Here is a 21150-nt window from a genome sequence, read left to right as displayed (position 1 = left end):
GCGGCGCTAGGCCGGGCGCCGTCACTGCGCAGGCGCAAGTCCGTAGAGGTGCGGGGGGGCGCCCCATGCCTTCTCCCCGGGACACCTTCATCGTTGTGTTCGCGCAGGTGGTCACGGGTGTTGTTGCCCCAGCCTTTGCTGCTTCGCTCGCGGCGGATTCGCCTGCCCGGGACACCGCCTGCTGAGAGACGGAGGCTGTAGCCTCACTTCTCTGGAAGGCCCGGTACGCGGCCTCTGCGCTGCAGGAGGAACTAGCGCACGACGTATGTCTCCCCCCACCCTTGCGGGAGTATTGGTTCACCCCTCTTCAGGCACGCCGGGAGCAGCAGCGGACACGGGGCTCTTCCTGGTCGCGCGCGGAGGCGGTTGGGCGGCCGTTGGCGGCGAGGGTCTGGCCCGCGGTCGCGATGGGGACGGGGCGAGTCCGCCCGTTGTCGGGCGCGGGTGGGAAACCGAGGCGCCTCAGCGGCCCTGGGCTCGGCCGGTCCCTGCGAGAGGCGGCCGCAGGGTCAGGGTGCTCGCCGAAGAGGTAGGCCAGGCTGCAGCGGGCGGGCGCCCGGGCCGAGTTGAGCCCGTAACGGGAGGGAGCGGCGGCCTTGAGGCAGCCTCCCCGAAAGCGCCGTGCTGGCCGGCGCGGTGCGGGAGGTGCAGCGGGCACGGGAGCTGGGGAGGCTCGGGGCTGGGAGGACTTGGCCGGGGCTGGAGTGCCGGTTTGTGAGGGAAGCAGCTGTGCCACTTTAGCACGGGACAACCTTTCCTTCCCCCATGCTGTCTTGTCTCCACGAAACAATGGAGTGAATGGTTGGCCTTTCACACTCTGGAGTTTCTGGTTTGGAAGGTTTCTATGTAGGCTTCTCACTGCTCTTTGGGAGAACTCTCCAAAAGTTCACCTTTGGAAGAGCGAGTTTTCTTGTTTCTTTATATAGTTGGTTTATGTTGAACTCTTTTGGGCAGGCTTTTGCCATGCAGTCTTAAATGCACCGTATCACTCAGTAGAAAGACCGCCCATTTTCAAACAATACTTTTTCAGTAACTTGGAAAAGATGAGTGGGGCTGTCATACACAGTCTCCTGTGCTGGCTTTCTGAGAAGTTGGTGGGTTTCCACAGAATTCCTGGTTGCTGTAGCAGGCCACTGGAACTCGGGTAACAGAGTAGCCCTTATCTTATATTTATATTTATATTTATTATATCTTATCTTACAGTGTGCTGATAGGGGGCGGGGGAGCAGAGAGTCTGCTGTCCTTTGAAATCCGGCAATTATTTCAAGTATTGTTATGCTTCTTGTAGTGTTCATGTATCTGTCAGTCTTCCAAGTGAAAGTTTGCTTTCCATTTTCTTTCAGATGAAAGCAATGGAAGACTATTGATGGCCTAAGCACCAACATGACCACAAGGTGTCTGAAGACCATGGTGTACTTGACTTTTCTTATTACATGCTTGCTCTGTCTAAAACATCACTTAGTTGTGAATTTTTAAGCATTTGCCTATTAATGAATTAATCTTTTTCATATGCTGTTAATTTTACGGAGGTGAAAATAATAATTAATACAAATAGTAACTAATACTTAATTTTTTGCCTTTGTGTTGCCCATTCATTCCTCTCCAGAATGAATGTGGTGTCAGAAAAGGCAAACAGGAATTCTTGCTGAAACTGTTTAAGGAGCTGGTTACTTACCTTTCTCCTCTCTGTTTTTGCAAGGACAAAAAAAAATCTGTAGAAATTGTATGGTTGAGCAATTAACATTGTAGATTTTATACTTCAGTCTTTTTAAATGAAGAATCTGGCAGTTACTAAAAGAGGGAAGACTAAAATGATAGTGGCCACTTATAGCATTGTTTAGCTGTCCTGTCTCATGATGATTTCTGATATCTGTGCTGCAAGTAATTAGTACATAACAGTTCAGACTCCTGCAGTAGCCTCTAGTTTTTGTGTTGCCAAATGATATCTACAGCTTCAGAATACTCAGCCACAGAAAAGATGAAAATATTCTTTAATGGGGAAAAATGTGCAACCTTTGTGCATTTGCTTTTTTGTTATTTATGTCTGGTGTCAGTAAGGTTTGAAGAGAATCCCTCTGTAGGACTGTTCAGTATTGGATACTAATGCCTTCTACTCTCCTGCTGTATGTAGAACAATCTTGATGCACTTTTGAAAGTGTAAAGTGTACTTTAGTATTTCTAGCAGCAGCTCCTACCTTGAGCATTGAAGGGTCTGTTCCTACCAGAATTGTTAATGCTACGAACGCTTCTTACAGAGTTCTAGCCTATTTTGCTGGAAGTTCAGAAGCTCACAGAGATAGTCCTATGTGGTGGAAGCCTTTGAGCATGAGAATGGCATGCAGGAAAAAAATAACAAAGTACTGATTGCCCAGTTGTCCTGCAACTTCCTTCGTGAGGTGCGTGACTATAATTTCTTATGCAGTTGTGTCCTTCAGCCTTGTGTTATAATGAAACAGACTTTCAATTGAGAAGTAAGTTTGACAGAATGAGTTTAGAGCAGAAATTAGAACTGAAACCTTGAGAATGAGATAAGCCTGATGACTATGTTATCATCAACGAAAGCCAAATTGAAACCCTAAAGGAAAAATTTTGATGTGTCTTATTAAAAACAGTGTACGGCTACCAGCATGTCCAAGAGGACTCTGTGCTTTTCCAGTGTCTGGTTTTTGGGGGTGATACTGTGGAGCAGTTCAGAACACAAGAACTGAAAATATTCAAAGACTGGTGAAACATGAAAGCTCAGAATCTTGTATGCAAAATGCTCTTTCACTGTAAAGTCTTGGAAAAGCCAACACTGTAGAAAAGCTGAATAGTGCAAGTCAGCATAAAATTCAATGGTACAAACAAGGCATTTATAAAAATTTTGTCTTGTCAAAGATTTCTTTAGTGCTGGAACTATGTTTTGTGTAATCTACATACCCAAGGGCATGGCAAGTAATCCAGATCTTTGAAACCAGGAACTTCTTGGTCAGTATTGGAAATGTGATGGAAGAATGATCCAGTACTGAGAAATCATCATGATAACTTACCTGCATTTCAGGGGATATGAACCATACTGAGTAAACTATTAGACAGCCTACTCTAAATTCATAGAGACTAAATCAAAGGTGAAATAGAGAGTGCAAACTTAAGTTTCAAATCAAACTGAAGAAATCACTGGTTGCCTTGTAAATTACAAAGTGTCACAATATTACACCACATGCTAGAGAGTGGTGTTCCTGTTGAATACTTTGTGCAGTACTTGGTGAAAGAAAAAAATGCGCAAGTTTTTTTTAGCAGCAGCTGACTTTTATGACTGAACAGTCTAGTTGCTCAAAGGAGAAAATAAAGCAGTGATGAAAGATAGATTGAATGGAGTAGAAAACTAATAAAAGATGTCCTCCTCACAGATCTTGTGTAATTATGCCTCATTTAAACCCCATGCAGGAGCTGTGTTCCAGGACATGAAATGAACCAAAAGTGTCTTTTGCATATTTGTTTGCATTCTTGTTTTTGTTGTTTAACTGATGCATCCTGCTGTCCTAGAGACATAGTGAACAGCAGAGCGCTGAGACAGTGCTGCACAGTGATATATCCAGGGAAGAACTATATATATTTTTCATGAAAACTTGGAAGTGATGAAAATTATGGAGAAGTTTCAGGAAGAATGAGAGTGGCGTGTGGTACCCATTAATGAGTCTCTTGGATTATTTGGGCTTTTGAGTGATAAGCACTTTTGTTGCCTTCTTTTTTTTCCTTATTTTTTTCACTGTGCTAGAAGTTGTTAATATTGTACAAAGTACTACAGAAGAGGAATATAGATTGTATAGTTGTGTGATGTTTGCAGTAGCAGCTTGCAAAATGTGATTGCAGCTCTGGGAAAGCAGACTGAGTATTTGGACAATGTGACAAGCTTTTAAGCCAAACTGTTCAAACTGAGCTGAGTCAATTTCTGAAGGAAGTTTGTGATCCAGTAGTTGTCCATGCTGAAGACAGATATTCAGAAAGTTATTTCCCAGCAGCTACCCGACTGGTTAATCCTGAGTTATTTAAAGAATATATGCTATTTTCTGATGACAAATTGCTTAAGTAACTTTTTGGAAAAAATTAAACTGAAGGTGGTTCAGTATTTTGCATGAACCTGCAGATGTTCATACGGAAGTGAACTTCAATGATAGAAGATCCACTACATCGCTGTTGGTTTCCTTGCAGGAAAGAATGTTACGGAAATCTTCAGTGCAATGATGAAACAAACCCTTAAAGTTTGTCACAATGCTTGTGAAAATACTAGAATCAGAAAGTTTCATTCATTGAAATGTGAAAATCTACTTGAGCAACATGAAAAACACAGATTTAATGCATTACTAGTGCAGGTGATACAGAAAATGAACTAGTGAAATCTATCCCAGACCTTTAGCACTGTAGACACTGGGAGTTTTTGCAAGACTGAAGAGTAAGATAGGCACTCTTTTCATATTAACCTGTGTAGATGCTGGGAAAAGAAATGTATGCGTAATCCACTATGAGTAATGTATCTATTAACAGGGCTGCTACTTGATTTTCAACATAAAATTACTAAACCTCATCTTTCTATTACTGGCTTACTATTCTTTTAAACTGTTGTGTAATGCACAGGCATACATGTACATGAATTACTACTACAAATCTTTCTATGGATTCCCACCAGTTAGAATGCATTAGAACTGCCACCAACTTGTATTTAGGATCTGAAATCTTGCTTACAAGGGCAAAGACCTGCTCTTGAATGTAGGCTCTTTAAAAATTAGATTTGCAGATTTTAGCTTTTGACTTTTTTCCAAAGGAATGAGAAAGAGAAACTGTCTGTTATAACTTTGTACCAGTCTCAGGGATCTAGAGGATGTTAACTACTGAAAACAGCTGTGTGCTTACATGGAACCAATCTCCCATTGTGTTTACTTTTTCCCCTAGGAAGAATTGTTGGAACCAGCTTGGAGACCAGTGGCAGTCTGCTCCATAAGAAACAAAAAACTGTTAAAAAGATGGAATAAAGATTTATTTTCTCAATGTCTGTCTTTCCTAATCTATAACTGCAGTTGGTTCTGTTTGACAGTTCTGATCTCCTCTATGTCGTTTTTGGGATACTGATTCATCCCTTTGGACTAAATAAAACCTGGGAACTATTAAGTGGATGGGAGGTGATCACTGAAACCATAGTCTTCTGTAGTACTTGGAGATTGGGTTAGCTGAGATTTGTATTGTGATGAGAAAAAGTAGAAATTTAAATTCAGCAAACCTGGGTTTCAAAATAGGAGAAAAAGTATTTCTCCAACATGGAAAACTGCAAGCTTGGTTTATTATTACCTTGATCAGCTGCATCATATGGTACTTCAACTAAACATGAAGTAGTTAAATACTGGAAGGATAACAACTGGAAGTCCTGCTTGTTTTTTCAGGAGGACTTAGCATAAATTAATTTTATCAGAAGAGCAAATGCTGAAATTATGTATCTGGCAATGTCTACTATACTTTTTCAGTAATAAGTGTAAGCAAATTAGTAATGCAAAGTCTAAGTGTTCTGATTGTCAAGAGGGAAGGAGGTTTAGACAAGAGTAATTAATTTTTACTGGTCCAATATGTAATTATTGGATGCACTTGAAAGCCTAGGGTTTCTGTTAGGGATTATATTCTCTGAAGATACCATCTGTTCAGGAGTTTTGGTCATTGGTCTTTGTTCTTAAAGTGCAAGACTGGCAGGAGTAGCTTTTAAGACTTTTTTCTTAAAAAAACTCTTGAAAGCAACAATTTTAATTTTTGAAACAGTTTCCATGATGGCTGTCTATAATACTTCCTTCCAGAGCTCTGTGGAAGAGGGCTTTCACTATTAAGGCTGCAAATCAGAACCCTCGAGAGGTTCACAGAGAGAAAACTGGCTTTAACCTTTTAGCACACTGCATCTGAGTTGATTAAGGCTAGCTCTATTGAATGGAAACCGTCTGTCAGTCGGTGATCTGCAGGGGAATTCTTGAACGCAAATCTGTTACGTCTTGCCTTGCAAAGGTTCTCATTTTTACTAAATTTAATAGTAATAATTTATGAAGAATGTCGAGGACATTCTGCTAACTTCTTTTAGGAAATAACTGCGTACTCCTAGCTCTTTCTGAGATCTTAAGGATACAGGGAGTAAAGTGTATCATTTAAATTGTGACCAGCTGGGAGGGCAGTGGTTTTCTTCACTCTTGTATTGGGCCTGACTGGAATTTTCCCCACAGCAGCCATCATAGCATTGTGCTTTGTACTGGCAGCTGTAAGGGTGTTGATAACACACCAGTGGGGCTACAGCTGAGCACCTCTGGTACAGCATCAGGGCTGTCTCTCCAACACCTCCCATGCCTAGTGGGCTGGGAGTGGGCAAGATCGTGGGAGCGGACACAGCTGGGACAGCTGACCTAAACTGACCAAAGGGTTATCCCATACCATATGGTGTCTGCTCAGCAACAAAAACTAAAGGAAAGGAGGGCGTAGGGGCATTTGTTGTTACATTTGTCTTCCAGAGGAACCACTACATGTACTGAAGCCTCACTTCCCGGGAAGTGGCTGGACAGCACCTGCTGATGGGAAGAAGAGAGTGAATCTTTAGTTTTTCACTTTGCTTCTGCACATAGCCTTTGCTTTATGAAAACACCTTTATCTTGACCCACAAGGGTGGGGTTTTTATTTTCTATCGAATTTTTTTCTGCCCCCTGTCCTGCTGAGGAGGGGATCGATAGAGCAGCTTGGTGGGCACCTAGCATCTAGCCAAGGCCAACCACCTTAACTCCAAATCAAGGAGACAAATACAAAGGATAAATTAAGTGTAGAGCATCTTCCACACTGGCTCTGCATCTGTGTACCTGGTTTGACAGTTTGTCTGTTGTGACTTTCCGCTATCAGGAAAAATACTTAATCTGGAGAAGCTGTATCCTCAAGTGGATTTTAATTGGTACTACACCTGTTTTTACCAGATGGTGTTGTCAAATGAATCTGTGTTTCTGAAGGCTTTGCTCCTTTGTGTAATGTAAATAAGACACAGAGGCAACCATGGAATGTCCTAAAAATTCAAGTTTTACTTTACTTTTCAATAACTTGGACACAAGTATTGACACAGCCATCTATCAAACTCGATTTAAAACAGAGCACACAGTTGCTTCATGAATATTTAATGTACATAGAACATATGCATCACATTGATATGTTTATGTATGATTTCAAACATCTTTCTGTAAAGCTTTGAATTAAATAGGCTTTCCCCAAAGAAACTGTGCCATCTACTTAGTTCAATATTCACCTGTATAAAGATGATTGATTTGGCAACTTAAATGGTAGTGATTTTTTTTTTCCAGCATCTTCAATATAAGCCTGATCAGAATATGAGTTGCAAGGTTATGGACAGTGTTAAGAAGTGCAGAGTAGAAAACAGCAAGTCAAGGCTAGCTCCTTATGAAAGACACCAGCTAACAAGCAAGAGGATCAGTATGGAATATACAAAAATGCTTTTGTGGTGTGGTTAGCAAGCCCTCTTTATTGTATAAAATACATGTTTTGCAAAGAGATATATCTATGTTGTAGGTGTTGCTAATTAATGAGTGAGTTCATAACTACCTATTCTTAGCACTTACAGAAGTCTCAGAAGAGGTAAATGCAGTGGCACAAAGTTAAAATTGTTGGCCTAAGATCAATTCAGCAGACTAGAAGCAGAATTAGGATGAGAATATCTCAAATATCAGTCCTTTGTGCACAGGACAGGTCTGCCACTCAACTGCAGGATGAACCACCTGACATGGTTGTACATTTCCAGTCTTTTGCCTGACTCATCAGGAAGTACAGGCAAAAAAAAAAGGTGCCTTTCCTCATGCAACTGAGGAAAAGCCTGAAGGAGGCTCACATATATGGTAGAAGTTTCTTTTTCTGTACTATTAGCTGACAGTGACATCCTTGTCCAAGTCTTGCCTTGTTCTGGCAGTGGCACTTGATAAGTAATACAGGCATTAAGCTTAGTCTTTTGCAGCTACAGAACTGTATTGTAGTGCCCCACACTGAGCATTGGACTTGCTAAAACATGCTTCCTTGTCTCATTGGAGATAAGACTGCTAACCCAAATCCAGGGTTCTTTCTGTAAATTTCTCATTTAAATGCAAAAAAGTTGGCTTTTCTGTGGTTAAGATTTGAAAACTATCACTAGGAAGCTAGATAGAAGCCTATCTTCTGATGCAGTAGGATAAGAAAAATACCACACACTTCCTGATGGCATCCAGCAACAATACACAAAAGCCCACAGGCAGATGACAACATACAGGAAAACATGAGGCTGGATATAAACCTTACAAGTTATTTTCTTCCTGATCAATACTTAAGGATTGGCAAGATACAGACACTATGTACAGACAATTCTTAAACAGTAACAATGCAAATCCTCCTAAAGTGGTAGATAATGTTCTACTTGCCTGTGCCTGAGTAAGGAATGCAGAATAATGGTAATGATTTAGAAAGCAACAAACTACAAGCAAGTGCATATGCTCCAGCTTGGAACACCTTGAAGAAGGAAGGAGTGGCTTTCATTGCAGATACTGTAACCAGTTCTTGTGTGGTTTGTCATATTTCAGTAGTCTTCCAAAAGACTATGATGCTCTAGATTAATCTGTATCACTACAGTCTTTGCCACAGTGATTTTTTTACTGGGTTCAGTGTTGTTGGGTTTTTGCTTGTTTTTCTTTTTTTTGTTTTGTTTGTTTAACTGGTGCTTGTGAGAATACTACACAAGGTCACAAATACATCCTAAAGGATGACTTTAAATCAGAGCAATGACAATGAAACCATTTAACAGACAGTTTGAGCAAATACTTTAAGCCAAGCCCTAAAACGTCCTATGATGAAATAGATAGAAAATTCAGAAAATGCTGAAGAAGCTCCATGAAAACAGACTTACCACAGAGGGGTTTGAAACTCTTTGCTTCCCTTAGATTTGTTCACTGAGACTGAAGAAGCAGAACAGTCCAAAATAAGTTATCAAAGAAAAAATTTATGAAGTAAATTTGCCTTCCCTGGCACGATGCAGCATCTCCCAACCTGCAGAGCAATCCATACTGTGACAGGAATATACAAACTGGCTGCCACCTGGGCCAGTAGCATCCTGTTGACCAGCTCAGATGTTAAGACAAGAAAGATTCAAAAAACAAAGTGTAAAATAGCACTTCTTAGTCTTGTTACTTAAAATGTGTACTAGTAATCCCATGCCTCTTGTAAAGCATATCTCAGATGCCTTATGCACCTCACACAGCAGAGCTTTTCTGGCAGGGCTGCGTGGTGTGGTGGTGTTCTGGGTAGAAGACACAGGATCACTGCCAGTCACTGAAGGTGGTAGGGGTTGAGTTTAAAGAGTACAGATGAAAGAAAGAAGGCACATGAGCTACTGCAGCCATTTCCAACGCTGTTCGACAAATCCAGTATTTAGTTTGGGGATTACACTTAGCACAAGTTACTTTCACAATACAAAGATTTTGCTAAGCTTAGCAAGTTGGCAACACCAGAAGGCTCATCCATGTGCTGACTGTGGACAAATGGTAGGCAGAGGAATAACTTCAGCTATTTGTACAAAGTGATAGGATAGGAGAAGAGCTAGGCATCACTTCAGATACCTACTAGGAGACAACCCACTCAATGTGCAGCATAATTAAATCTTACTATTCCTACTGTGACATTAAAAAATTGCAATTATACCTGAAATACTGCCTTTGTCATTTTATCATCATAGAAATGGCTCAGAGAAAAGTATCAGAAGGTACTAGCATTGACTATCTCATATGGAAAGAGATTAAGGCAGACCTTGCTAATCTTGTTTAAAAAAAAAAAAAAAAAAAAAGAATCCTACTCTACAAGTTTCATTTAACCAGTACTTAAGTGCTTTGCTAAGCAGTCTTAATGTGGTGGGTCAGTACATATTCTCCAGTTCTTTTTTTTCCAGTGTGGTTTACTATAAGGTGATAGACGTATTTCTATGCTATGTAGAGGGACTGTTTAATTGAACATTCCATAAAAGTACATTCAAAATTGAGAACACGTAAAACAGCCAAAGTAAAGTAAGTCTGAATCATCTCCGGAACTCTCTGCTACAGGGTGTTACTGAGTCTACTATTTTTTGAGATAAAACAAGTTGAGTCAACATTTTCATTAACAACGTGAGCATTTGTTGTTGTGCTAGGTTAAAATAAACCTTTTAAGAGCTATCAGTCCTTATGTCTCAGGACACAAGTTGATCCCCATATAAAATTGTGAAGATAATTCTCCCCATATCACACTGTATTGCACAATTGGCCAAAAATATGACTATTTTGCTTCTCTTGAAGCATCTGGTCCTGATCATGTCAGTTAACAGTCATCTTTTGGAAAAAGGCTATTCAGTTACAGAGCAGACCATAAAGCCTGTCTTGTTGCAGCAAATTTTTTTGCTCATTTTTTGAAATATAACTGCTGATCATCCAGTTTTACTATGACTTTTCTTTTTTGTTGTCTAATCAGGCAGCTTCTCTTCAATCAGTCACACCACTAGAATGGTGTCAGTGACGAAAGCATTGCTTGGCCTTCCCAGCAATCAGGGTGCACTTCTGAGTGTCCTGAAGAAATTGCTACCACATCGACTTCAGCTCCTTCCCTTGCACACATACACAAAATCTCAGTTTCCAAAGAATAAAATCCATTCGCTATCTTCAGTTACGGCAGTCAAGTCTCCACCTTGAAGCGTGACACCTGTACAGTTTTTATTATCTTAGTGATGGATTTTCCATCAATGTTGTTAGTGGATAGCTGAGATGTTTCTTCTATTAGGCTGTCTTTAGATCCATTTTGTCTCTGAAGGGAACAAATTAAAACATGTTGTTGAAAAGGTATAGCAGAATTTAAATACTGTATTTTGATAACTGCTGTTACGACAGCTTTAGGCTAAGGATGTAGCATTTTGTATATTTTTATATATATATATACACATATACATACACACCATGAACATTGAAGTCCCTACATTTATTTGGTCAAACAGAGCTCTTCCCCCCATCTTGACTCTCCTCTCTCCAGCCAGCTACTGCCCCTCTGTGCTATTTGGGTTCATATCCCCTATTCAGAAACTGCCACAACTAATTATTTAATACTTAGCAAAATGCTGCAAGCAAGCGCTCACAAGGAATTAATGGCTACTGTTGTGACAAGGTCTGGGACAGAGGGAAAGGAGATATGTTTGTGGATACTGAATGCTGTAACAATAATTTCTTCCAGGGCATGAATTTAAGCCACATTACATTGGATAACAGTGGAAATAAGACAATGTGAATTTTGAACAGGACTCAATCACACAAGTTACCTATTTCTACAAAGCACATAAATGTGCTTAGCCGTAAGGATACCAACTTCACTGTTGGAACAAGTCCTTAGAGAAACATCAAGAACAGCTGATCTTTTTCAATTTTCATCATATGCAAGAACACAAATATCCTTTAATTTAATGCCTATCAAAGAACAGGTAGTGTGTTAGCTAGCCTTAAAGTGAAAAATATCTGTTTATTGTTTTAAAATTGCTAAAGCTTAAGTTACTTAAGTTTCTTAAGATACGATAACGTAAGACATAACATGTTTTGCTGGCTGTATTCTGTGCAGTTTCCACACTCCATACAGGGTCAACCTGCAGTTTTGGTATATCCACATGCCAGATTAAGAGACATGAGGACTGGTGTGGGAAGTTAGGTGGAAATGTGTCTGGAATTCTCTATTCCATGTTTTGGTTTTCCTTTTGTGTGCTTGCACAACAGTCCTGCAAGTACTTTTTGAATATAATTTGCTTCTCACATTTTGAGCTTAATAAAACTATGAAAGCCAAGAGATATGGTACCATCATTTATGTTGAAAGACAGTGATTATAATTCAAAAGACAAATTCTATCCTTTTTAGATGTGAATAATGTAAGAAACTACTCAGAATGTGGGGAAAACAAACAAACAAACAAAAAAAGGCAAGCAATGCTTCAAGCCCAAGCAACAAAACTCTATGAAAAGCTCTAATGAAGCAAAGAAACGATACTAGGTTGTGATTACAACTACATCCTAAGCACACTTGTGTATTTTAAGAGACTGTGAAAGTTGATTCTCCTCTTAAGGAAGCATCAAACTCAAACCGGGAAAGAGTTCGTCCAGTAGCAGAAGCAAGTGTTTGCATAGGCATATGCTACAGAACTACATGTATTCGGAAATATAAATGAAGCAGTCAGACTGCAAAATGTGTAATTTGAAGTCACACTGCTGCTGAAAAAAATCTAAGCCAGCTCTAATTTTCACTGAAAAACAAAGATCTAATCTAAATAAAGCACTAATCCCCCCCTTCCCTCAAAAAAGAGAGTAATTGCAAAGGATGCAAAATTACTAACCTGTTGAGTCAATTGGATGCTGGGACCTCTAGGATCTGAAGATCGTGTAATAGGCAGTGGAGGGACCAGATCAGTTTTTGCACTGGAATTACAACATTACAGAATGGATACGGCTATAATGAAGTAGACTGTAACTGTGCACAGTAAGAATAATGAAACTGACCCAGAGAGCTACAGAGATCTGAAAGGCAAAATCCAAAAGGCTTATCACCTGACTTCAGACACCCAAAAGCTATTACACTGTTACTCAATAGTCAGTGCACGCCTTCAGGGCATACACAGGTCATCTCACCCCTTCTAAAGGTGCCTGTCTCTTCCTGGTCTACAGAGGCAGCCCAACTTCATGTGAGATGAGTCTCACCTGAAATCATAAGTATGCCACACCTCCTTCAGGGTGCCACCCAGCTAGAACTAGCCTCCCAGGTGGGTGATATCATCTGCTTTTGCTATTAAGGCCTTAATAAAACTGAGAATGGGACTGTCACTTTTACATTTGTAAGTACACCCTTTATAAATCAGTCTTCTAGGAAAGACTGATCCACCAGTTGCTGAAGAGGGTTGTACTAGAGTTCTCATTAAACAAATTAAAGAGTTAATACAGATGATATCTCAACTCTATTAAGTATGAAGGTGTCTGGAAAGCAAGTCATGAGTTCTTATCTGTTATGCAACTTCATGACCTACTAATGAAAAGCAATATAGGTTTATTCCAACTTTTTCAGTTTTTCCCCCTTCTGAGTGGATCAAGCAAGGTTCTGTGGCCCAAAATAGACCACAAATGGTTTTGTATTTGTTTGAGTCATTTAGCTCTGAAGACCTACTATGTTAGGGTTGCCTGAATCCTATTTCAGCAACCACCCATGTTTCATCTCACTTCTAATCTAACCATGATCTTCGAATAACTTCTAAGTCACACTAAACCAGTCCATTGCTAATAACCATATTCACATACTTCACTTCAGACAAGACAGATCTTTCACCATCAGAGCACTGGGACCGCCGGTACTGACGGTAACTTCGAGGGGAATGTGAATGCCTAATGCGGATTGGGTCACCTTGAGTCCTAAGAGAGACACAGAATTCACGATGGTTAGTAAACCAGATCTTTGCCACAAAAAATAAATTCAACTGCAGACTGAGACATCCTCCTGTTTCTTATTAAAGTATGAAAAATGGAAAATGGCTTCTTGCACTGGCTGAAATTAAAAGGCTGATGCTTTTCTTACAATTCTGTATTTGGAATTCAATGCTTTAAAAGTGAAAAGGTCACAAGCTGGCATGCCCACATTTGAAGATGAAACTATTTAGTGAAGAATGCATTAATATATACAGCTTTAACGTCAGCTTTTCCTATTCGGTGGTGTTGAGGAAGCACATTATAATGCAAACCAGGATCCCATTTCTGCCACATGCAACTGCTTGCACTGACACATGGCATCCCAAATGGGCAATTATCACAGTGAAATAAGTGTCTGTTCTTAAGGAAACAGCTATACCCTGGCAGCTGCCCATGACAAGCAAGGAAAGAGGGTTGAACAGCTCAAATAGTGCCTTAGATGATCGCAACAAAAATGTAAAAGGAAACAGAAGTTTAGGAAATAAATGGATTTGCTTGTTTGCATTCAGTTCTCTCTGATTCTGTGGCATATAACATAAAACAGATCGATGGATGGCATAGGGACTCATACAGAACATAGAGACATATGGCAGGTTCACGAGTGTGTGGGAGAGATAGGGAGAGGTGAAGATGATTTTTTTCATATTTTGAAGAGACAAAATATTAGGTTTTAAAATTATTAAGTATCCTCACCAAACCCATCATAGATGAGCATTTGTAACAGATAAAAGCTGGGAGATTATGTGTAAAACTACTACTATTTCAGTATGACAGAGTTCACAGTGAAAGAAGAAAAGCAGGCTTTTATATTCACAAAGAAAAATCCTGACATAAACTCACTCTATTTTAGTGTATGGGATTTCTTTCAATTGCTCCTCAGACAGGCCAGATGGATCCACAAGCTCCTTCCTAGGAAGTATTAGGCAAAGTAAAAAATGTAACAGTAGCTACCAAGTGCAAAACAGCTGGGGGGGGGGGGGCTTATTATATGAGGCTGAAAAGATTTACTGAAACAAGCGGTTGTTAGCCGTGAAGCTATCTTGACATCAAAATAGGAAACCTATTAAGGTGTCTAAATTCACCTTAACTGCTTCAACTGCGTGTCGCATCCTGTTCCACCTTCCTCTCACCTTCCTGCAAATCTGATCTTCTTGCTTCGCAATATATATGAACATTGTTTGTGCTGAACATCAAATATACTTTGGAATAGCTAACTAACTTCCTTACTGGTAGTTTTATGGCATACACGGCATCATCCTAAAAGTCTCAGTATTACAAACAAGGACATTTTGGAAGCCCCAGAAGAATCAATCTCTAAAATGCTGTATTCTTCTTCAATAATTCATCACCATACAATAGTAACCTGTATTCAGTGCATTCAACGGTCTGCAGTATCTTCTACACATATCAGGTCATTTATACTCATATAATTTACTGTGGCACATAACTAACTCAGAACATAATGCCTCATAGTCACGGAATAACTACATTAGAGGAAAGCCAAGCAGTCACCCAGACCCTGCGAGGTCCATACTTACTGAATATGTTTCCACAGTTCTTCTTTCGCTTGTACATCTGGGCTTCTCCTATAAAGACCAATAAAGACAACAAAGGCAGAACTGTAAAAACTATTGTCTGACATGCTGTTGTTCAGATAACTTTTAACAGCACAGACTCTGTACAGAAATCATGGTAAATGTAATCCACCAGAGACTTCAATTTTAAGGTTTCTTATCTCAGAAAATGCATTAAACTCCATTGGTTTTTTTCAGCTGAAAAGTAATTTCTTGAATGACAAGCTCTCAATCACAATTCCTATTCCACTAGCATTCAGCAAGTGTATACATAGAATATAAACGGCAGTAGAACTTCCCATTGCAAACCCAAGTGGTGCCCAGCTACTGCCATCACTTATCCAGCTAAGTACAATATGTTTTGGAATAACACTTTTGTAGAAGGTCCTCAGAAATGTCTGGAAGCCCAAACAGCCCTTTGTGGGCAGGAGGAGGGAGAGGACACACCAGGCTGACACACCAGTAATCCCTGGCCATTCCCAGTGAGCACTAGTGAACAGTTTCATTGCTCATCTGTGATCACAGTATAGCCTCTTGCTTTCTGTTCATTTCCAAGAAGGGTTTCTGCTCACTTCATTTACCTTTGTGATGTCCAGGACTAAAAAAAAACCATCAAACTAACCAAACCAGTAACAATGCATACTCATGCACATAAATATTTCAGCAAGAATTACATTCACAGAGAAACTACTTAGCCAAAATTGTAATTTCCCTTTTGCAGACACAAGAAATGTAGCTTGAATAGCGTGCCTCAAATTTTCTACTGAATTACAGAAGATACCATCTCTAAACTGGATCCCCTTTATTTTTATTTTTCTTATCCTATTTTGTTGCAGGGTGTCATGGTTTAACCCCAGCTTGCAACCAAGCACCATACAGAAGCTCACTCACCCCATCCCCTTGTAATGTGATGAGTGAGAGAATTGAAAAATAAATCATGGGTTGCGATGAAGACAGTTCAATAGGATAGCAAAGGAAGAGAGAATAATAATAATAATAATAATAATAATAATAATAATAATAATAATAATAGAACATACGAAACAAGTGATGCACAATGCAACTGCTCACCACCCACTGACCGATGTTCAGGCCATCCCCAGGCAGTGACTGCCCCCAGCCAGCTTCCCCCAAGTTTATATACTGAGCATGACATCATATGGTATGGAATATCCCTTTGGTCAGTTTGGATCATCTGTCCTGGCTGTGTCCCCTCCCAGCTTCCAGTACACTCTCTGCCTTCTTGCTGGTAGGCCAGTAGGAGAAGATGAAAAGACCACTTAACGACAACTGAAACATCACTGTGTTATCAACATTATCCTTATTCTATATCCAAAACACAGCACTATACCAGCTACTAGGAAGAAAATTAACCCTATACCAGCTGAAACCGGGACACAGGGTTAGTGCAAAACCCACGCTGTTGCTGAAGTTGCACGTAGAATTCACCAAAATTCGTGTAGTTTAATAGATTAAATAAGTATTTTACACAGTGGCAGAGACTACATTTGCATGGAGAGATCAGACAACTCTTTTAATGAGGACTATAGAAACTCAGTGTCTACAGCTAGACTAGTCCACACTATCCGAGTTGTGAGGGATGCAACTTTTAGGCAGATTAAACATGCACAAATGGTCCCACCGAAGTCCAAAGTTTCTCAAAGATTGTACATCAGAGATACAGTTTGCTTTTTTTTTTTTCCTTAAACAAAAGGGCCTGTCATAATCAAAGATGCTTTTGGATAGATATAATCCAAATTTAAATGAAGATCAAGGAGCACGGCAGAGTTCTGCATTTTAGCATCTGTTAAATTGGCTCTCCCTTGCCCGGTGTCAGAGCTGTATCAGAAATAATTCCAAACTGTTCTCTAGCACTAACTGTTTCGCTGTTTATTTATTTCACCGTTACTTTGTTTGGCTCATTTCCATACTTCAGCCCAGAAATAATGTTCAGAGACAGCTATATTGCAGGAAATGTTTTACAGTTGGTGTAAAGGCAGATTATTTAGGGATAGCAATGTTCTCGGCTTTTTTGGTTTTGTTTTTGTTTTTGTTTTTTTATTTCATAGGTGCAGAAGCACTGGGAGATACTAGTTTATGGCTTTATAAATACCAGAGAGAGACAGAAGGGTAAAAAACAACCTCACATTTGTGATTCCCTGGTGGGGCTATTATGAACTAACCCCTAACTTTCTCAGGCTCCAAGGTGGCGACGGCTTCCCAGGCAGCAAAGACAGCATGACAACAACAGCCTAGACTATTCCTGTCCCTGACAGACTGCTCTGCTGCCAGTTCCAGCTGCTCAGGTCCTCATGATGCCTTCAGCAAAGGCCACAAGTAGCTTGCAGTCTGGCTCTTCTCAGCGTTCAGAGCTTTTTGTGGTTTTATGTGTTTGTGTTTTTATATTGCATTTAATTTTCTCTGATTTTCACTTCTCCTATTTCTCCTTCTCCCTTCTTGCATTTACTTCTCCTTCCTACATCTGTCCATGCTGGTTTTAACTCCCTGATGCAGTACCTTGGTATGCAGTGGCATTTAACAGCCTTCTTCACCCCTCAGTTTTGAATTGATTTCTGCTTCAATGCAACCCCCTGCTTACAAAATAGCAGCTGCAAACCCTGCATCACCCTGGGGCTAAGAAGATAGGCATCCTCCTCTGAGGCTGAATAATCAGGCAATGGGGAATGTGAAAGCTCCCTGAAAAATGCCAGCTTCTCCCGGGAGGCTTTGTAATGCTTACAAGCCTTACTTTGCCTGAGGAAGCAAAGCCTCAAGGTCCCTCTCAAACCTGGATCCCCACAAAGCAGGGTATTGTGCACACCCCCAGCCCATCTAATCAGCTCAGGGCTTTTACTTATCCATGAAAATACAATAGTTCAGGATGTGGCTTTAAGTCTTGCCTATCACCAACATCATGTGAAGCCTCACCTACAGTAAGAAATATTAATTTGTGGGGCAGCATGGAAAGAGAGTGTTTAAAATAAGGAGTCATCTTCATTTCTCCATTGTGTAGGAACTGTGCCTCCTGCTTTCTGTGGCCAACTCCAGGCATTCAATTCCATGACCTCTGTCATTCTCCCTCCTTCTACTGCTGCAACTACACTAGCGAGGAAGCCACTGCTGTAAAATACTGGTTTAGCAATATGGCTAAACACAATGATTCCTCAGAGCAAACTGCTTTTATGAATTCGTTGACGTTATTTATGTTCCATCTGTTTAAGAAGCGTTACCACACCGGAATAACATCACAGCATTTATGCAACTCCCCACAAAAGAATATCCAGAAATATGATACAGAAAAAGTATGTTAATAAAAGCACTTTCCTTCCAAAGGCCTGTTCCTGTACTTCCATTGAAGGCAAAACGAAGAAAAGCTTACAAAAATAAAGGTCTTGTTAAGGTGAAAGGTAGGTATTGCACACACTGAATAGGAAATTCATGTTTGTTTAGTTCTTAACAGCCCACAACAAAGCAATCCTTCTTTTAAATCTTTGAAGCCAGATCACAATCCCTCTTTCACTTCGTTTTCGTATTTTTATTGTGAATTGGTTTAGAACTCGCAGTTTTGACATATAATGTACACTCGGATTGTCCTATTGCAGCATCTGAATCAATATCTTCTGGACAATTTGTATGCTAATCAGATTCTCTAACGCACAAGAAACCTAATGGGAATTCCCACTAAGTGATGGGTCTCCAGGGAGTGTTTATTTTTCTTTCGTTTTCACAAGCTCAAACAACTGCACACATTAATAAGGTCTACATTATTTTTGTGTCTGCATCTGCACCCTTATTAATATTTCAGTTTGAGTCACAAATGGTAAATTTAAATAGCCATGGAATTTTAATGGCCATTCTTCTTAATTAAAAAAAGCCCTTAGGCTACACAGATGTTTTACATGAACTTTTGAAAATAAACCCTGTAGAACTAGAATTGGAGCTCTCTCTGTTCCTTTAGGAGAAAAAAAGGTCAAATTCTTGTCAAATATTTTTATTCCTGAGACCAAGGAGACACCACTCCACCACGACGAATGATTAATAAGACTCATTATCAAACAAAAGAAATGCATTGTGCCAGGCACAGTAACAAATATTTCAGCCATTACTTCATGCCTCCAAAGTGAACCTCTAGTGAAATTGACTGCCATAAGGAACTAAATGTGAAAGATTTATCTGTACTCCTAAAATGAAGAATTTATATCAATTGTAAAATGTGCAAATTGCAATTACTATATGACCAAATGAAATAAAATAAAACCCAACCATACCCTATACCCGAGGGAATCATGTCTCCCTTTCCTCTGACCTGCATTCAGTCATGTAAGCAAACAGCTGAGCTAAACTAAATTAAATAAATGCTGTTATAACCTACTGCATGTTAACAGTCAAATGCCTTTTACTAAATGTTGTTTAAAGCATCTTGAAAGGAATTCTAATTTCACTTTTTTTAGTTCCTACTTGCATATATTAAGGATCTCTGCCATACTTGGGAGGTTTGGGCTTATTTTGCTGGTTTGGTTTTGTTTTTTTTAAACTGAAGAGTGGAAAAAAAAGGAGGAATATATTTATCACTAACACAATAGGGAAAATAAACAACAAGCTATCCAAGATCTTCAGGATTTCCTCATTTCTTTGCTTCCTCTAGGACCTTTCCTTGTTAAGTAAGATGCTACACATCTATGGGTTTTGCTAATAGTAGTTTAAATAAAACATAACTCAGAATGGCACTGTGCTGGAAAATAAAAGCAATTTCATAAGTTAAGTTAGCCACAAGAGGGAGCCCGTGCTGTCCAAGCAATGAAATTTACTTGGCCTATGGGAAAAAAAAAACCAAACAGTTGGCTATAAATTCAATCTAACCATTACCAACTGAGCACATTTCCAAGTTTACAGCACTTTCTATATATAGTAAAAAAATGTAAATCAAGCTTAATCATCTATATTTTGTGCATTCCATACGAGTTAGCTTTAATATTCCTGATTTTTAGTAATATATCACTGTATAATTACACCTAATAACATTTGACTTTCATGCAGCTGAAACTGAGCAAGTCTGTACAAAGCCAGTTAAAGTAGAAATTCCAACATTTGGAATTTTAATGGCAAATTCTATTTCTCATAAAAGAATCAAAACTCTACACTATGAGACTGGAGACAGGAACGAGTTCTAGCAACACATGCAACTGAAAACAGAGCTCAGGTGCATTTTAATGCTGGAGACTTCACTGTAGATTACAATTTCAGTCAGTATGAAGGAAGTAATCACTTCAGGCATTATACAGTTTAACTTGTAAGTCTAAACATGAAAGGTAAATTTAAGGAAAAAAAATACATTAACAGGAAGTACCTATATAAATGTGTTACAGAGCTCGGGAGTTGCACCATCAGCATCAGGGCTGGATAACTCATCCATGCTAGCCAGGCAGTGAGGGTGGGGATGCTGTTTCAAAGACTGGTCTCCTGTGCCTCCTCTCCCAGTGCCTCCCAGTGCTCTCCTGGCATCCTCCAGCACCCCTGGCCCTGCCCTGCCCTGCCTGCCAGGCACGCTGCTGCTGGCACTGCTTCGGATGGTTGTTTGGATAGCGGATTAGGTTGGACACAAACACAATACAGAACACTGTGTCTATACCTCAAAAATAAGCCATTAAAAGAAAAAAGAATTAAAATAAACCATCATTTTCATTTGTTTGAGAAAACCAATTTTAGATGCTGACAACTCCACCACGTCAAAACCAGCTGTCAGGAGGAACAGCGCTGCTGGGCAGCACGGCTCCATCACGGAAATCCTGCCATCAGGATGCAATACATCACTGACTGCTGCTTCTCAATAGTAATTTGACATGGAGACATCCATAGCTGGTCTCATCTGGGTCAACACTGCAAACATTATGCAATTAAACAAGTATGCATGGATTTCACAAAAATGCCTGCACCTACCACAGAAAATATGAATGTTTTCACAGACTTGCTGCCCATAAGAGGGAAATCGCCATCCTTGTTACAGAACTAGTGTTCAACAAGCCACAAAACCACCCAGGACCCCATCCAAGTGATGG

General features: G+C 39.9%; 1 protein-coding gene, 1 long non-coding RNA gene and 1 other non-coding gene across 5 annotated transcripts in view; 2 read left to right on the top strand and 1 right to left on the bottom strand.

Moving 5' to 3' along the window:
• The first annotated feature begins 316 nt into the window (after positions 1-316).
• Positions 317-5025, top strand: LOC136001980 (uncharacterized). 3 transcript variants are annotated; one of them, XR_010607871.1, is made up of 4 exons: positions 317-529; positions 1344-1412; positions 2256-2396; positions 4930-5025. It is a non-coding gene; the product is annotated as an uncharacterized LOC136001980 (long non-coding RNA). The 3 variants fall into 3 exon arrangements; XR_010607870.1 differs by lacking the exon at positions 2256-2396 and having other exon boundaries at positions 319-529; positions 1344-1394; XR_010607869.1 differs by lacking the exon at positions 2256-2396 and having other exon boundaries at positions 319-529.
• LOC136002654 (small nucleolar RNA SNORA13) lies at positions 1575-1706 on the top strand. The gene has a single exon (XR_010607949.1). It is a non-coding gene; the product is annotated as a small nucleolar RNA SNORA13 (small nucleolar RNA).
• A 2016-nt stretch (positions 5026-7041) lies between the features above and the next one.
• Positions 7042-21150, bottom strand: part of EPB41L4A (erythrocyte membrane protein band 4.1 like 4A) — a 135855-nt gene continuing 121746 nt past the window's right edge. Inside the window, exons 19-23 of the mRNA XM_065655949.1 lie at positions 15059-15106; positions 14361-14429; positions 13356-13466; positions 12404-12485; positions 7042-10842 (exon numbers count right to left, since the gene is read on the bottom strand). Coding sequence (XP_065512021.1) covers positions 10714-10842; positions 12404-12485; positions 13356-13466; positions 14361-14429; positions 15059-15106 — 439 coding nt within the window. The 3' untranslated portion in view covers positions 7042-10713. The remainder of the gene's footprint in view (positions 10843-12403; positions 12486-13355; positions 13467-14360; positions 14430-15058; positions 15107-21150) is intronic.

Source organism: Caloenas nicobarica, chromosome Z (assembly GCF_036013445.1).
Source record: "Caloenas nicobarica isolate bCalNic1 chromosome Z, bCalNic1.hap1, whole genome shotgun sequence".
Lineage (NCBI taxonomy): Eukaryota > Metazoa > Chordata > Aves > Columbiformes > Columbidae > Caloenas > Caloenas nicobarica.
This window is presented reverse-complemented; position numbering and strand designations above follow the sequence as displayed.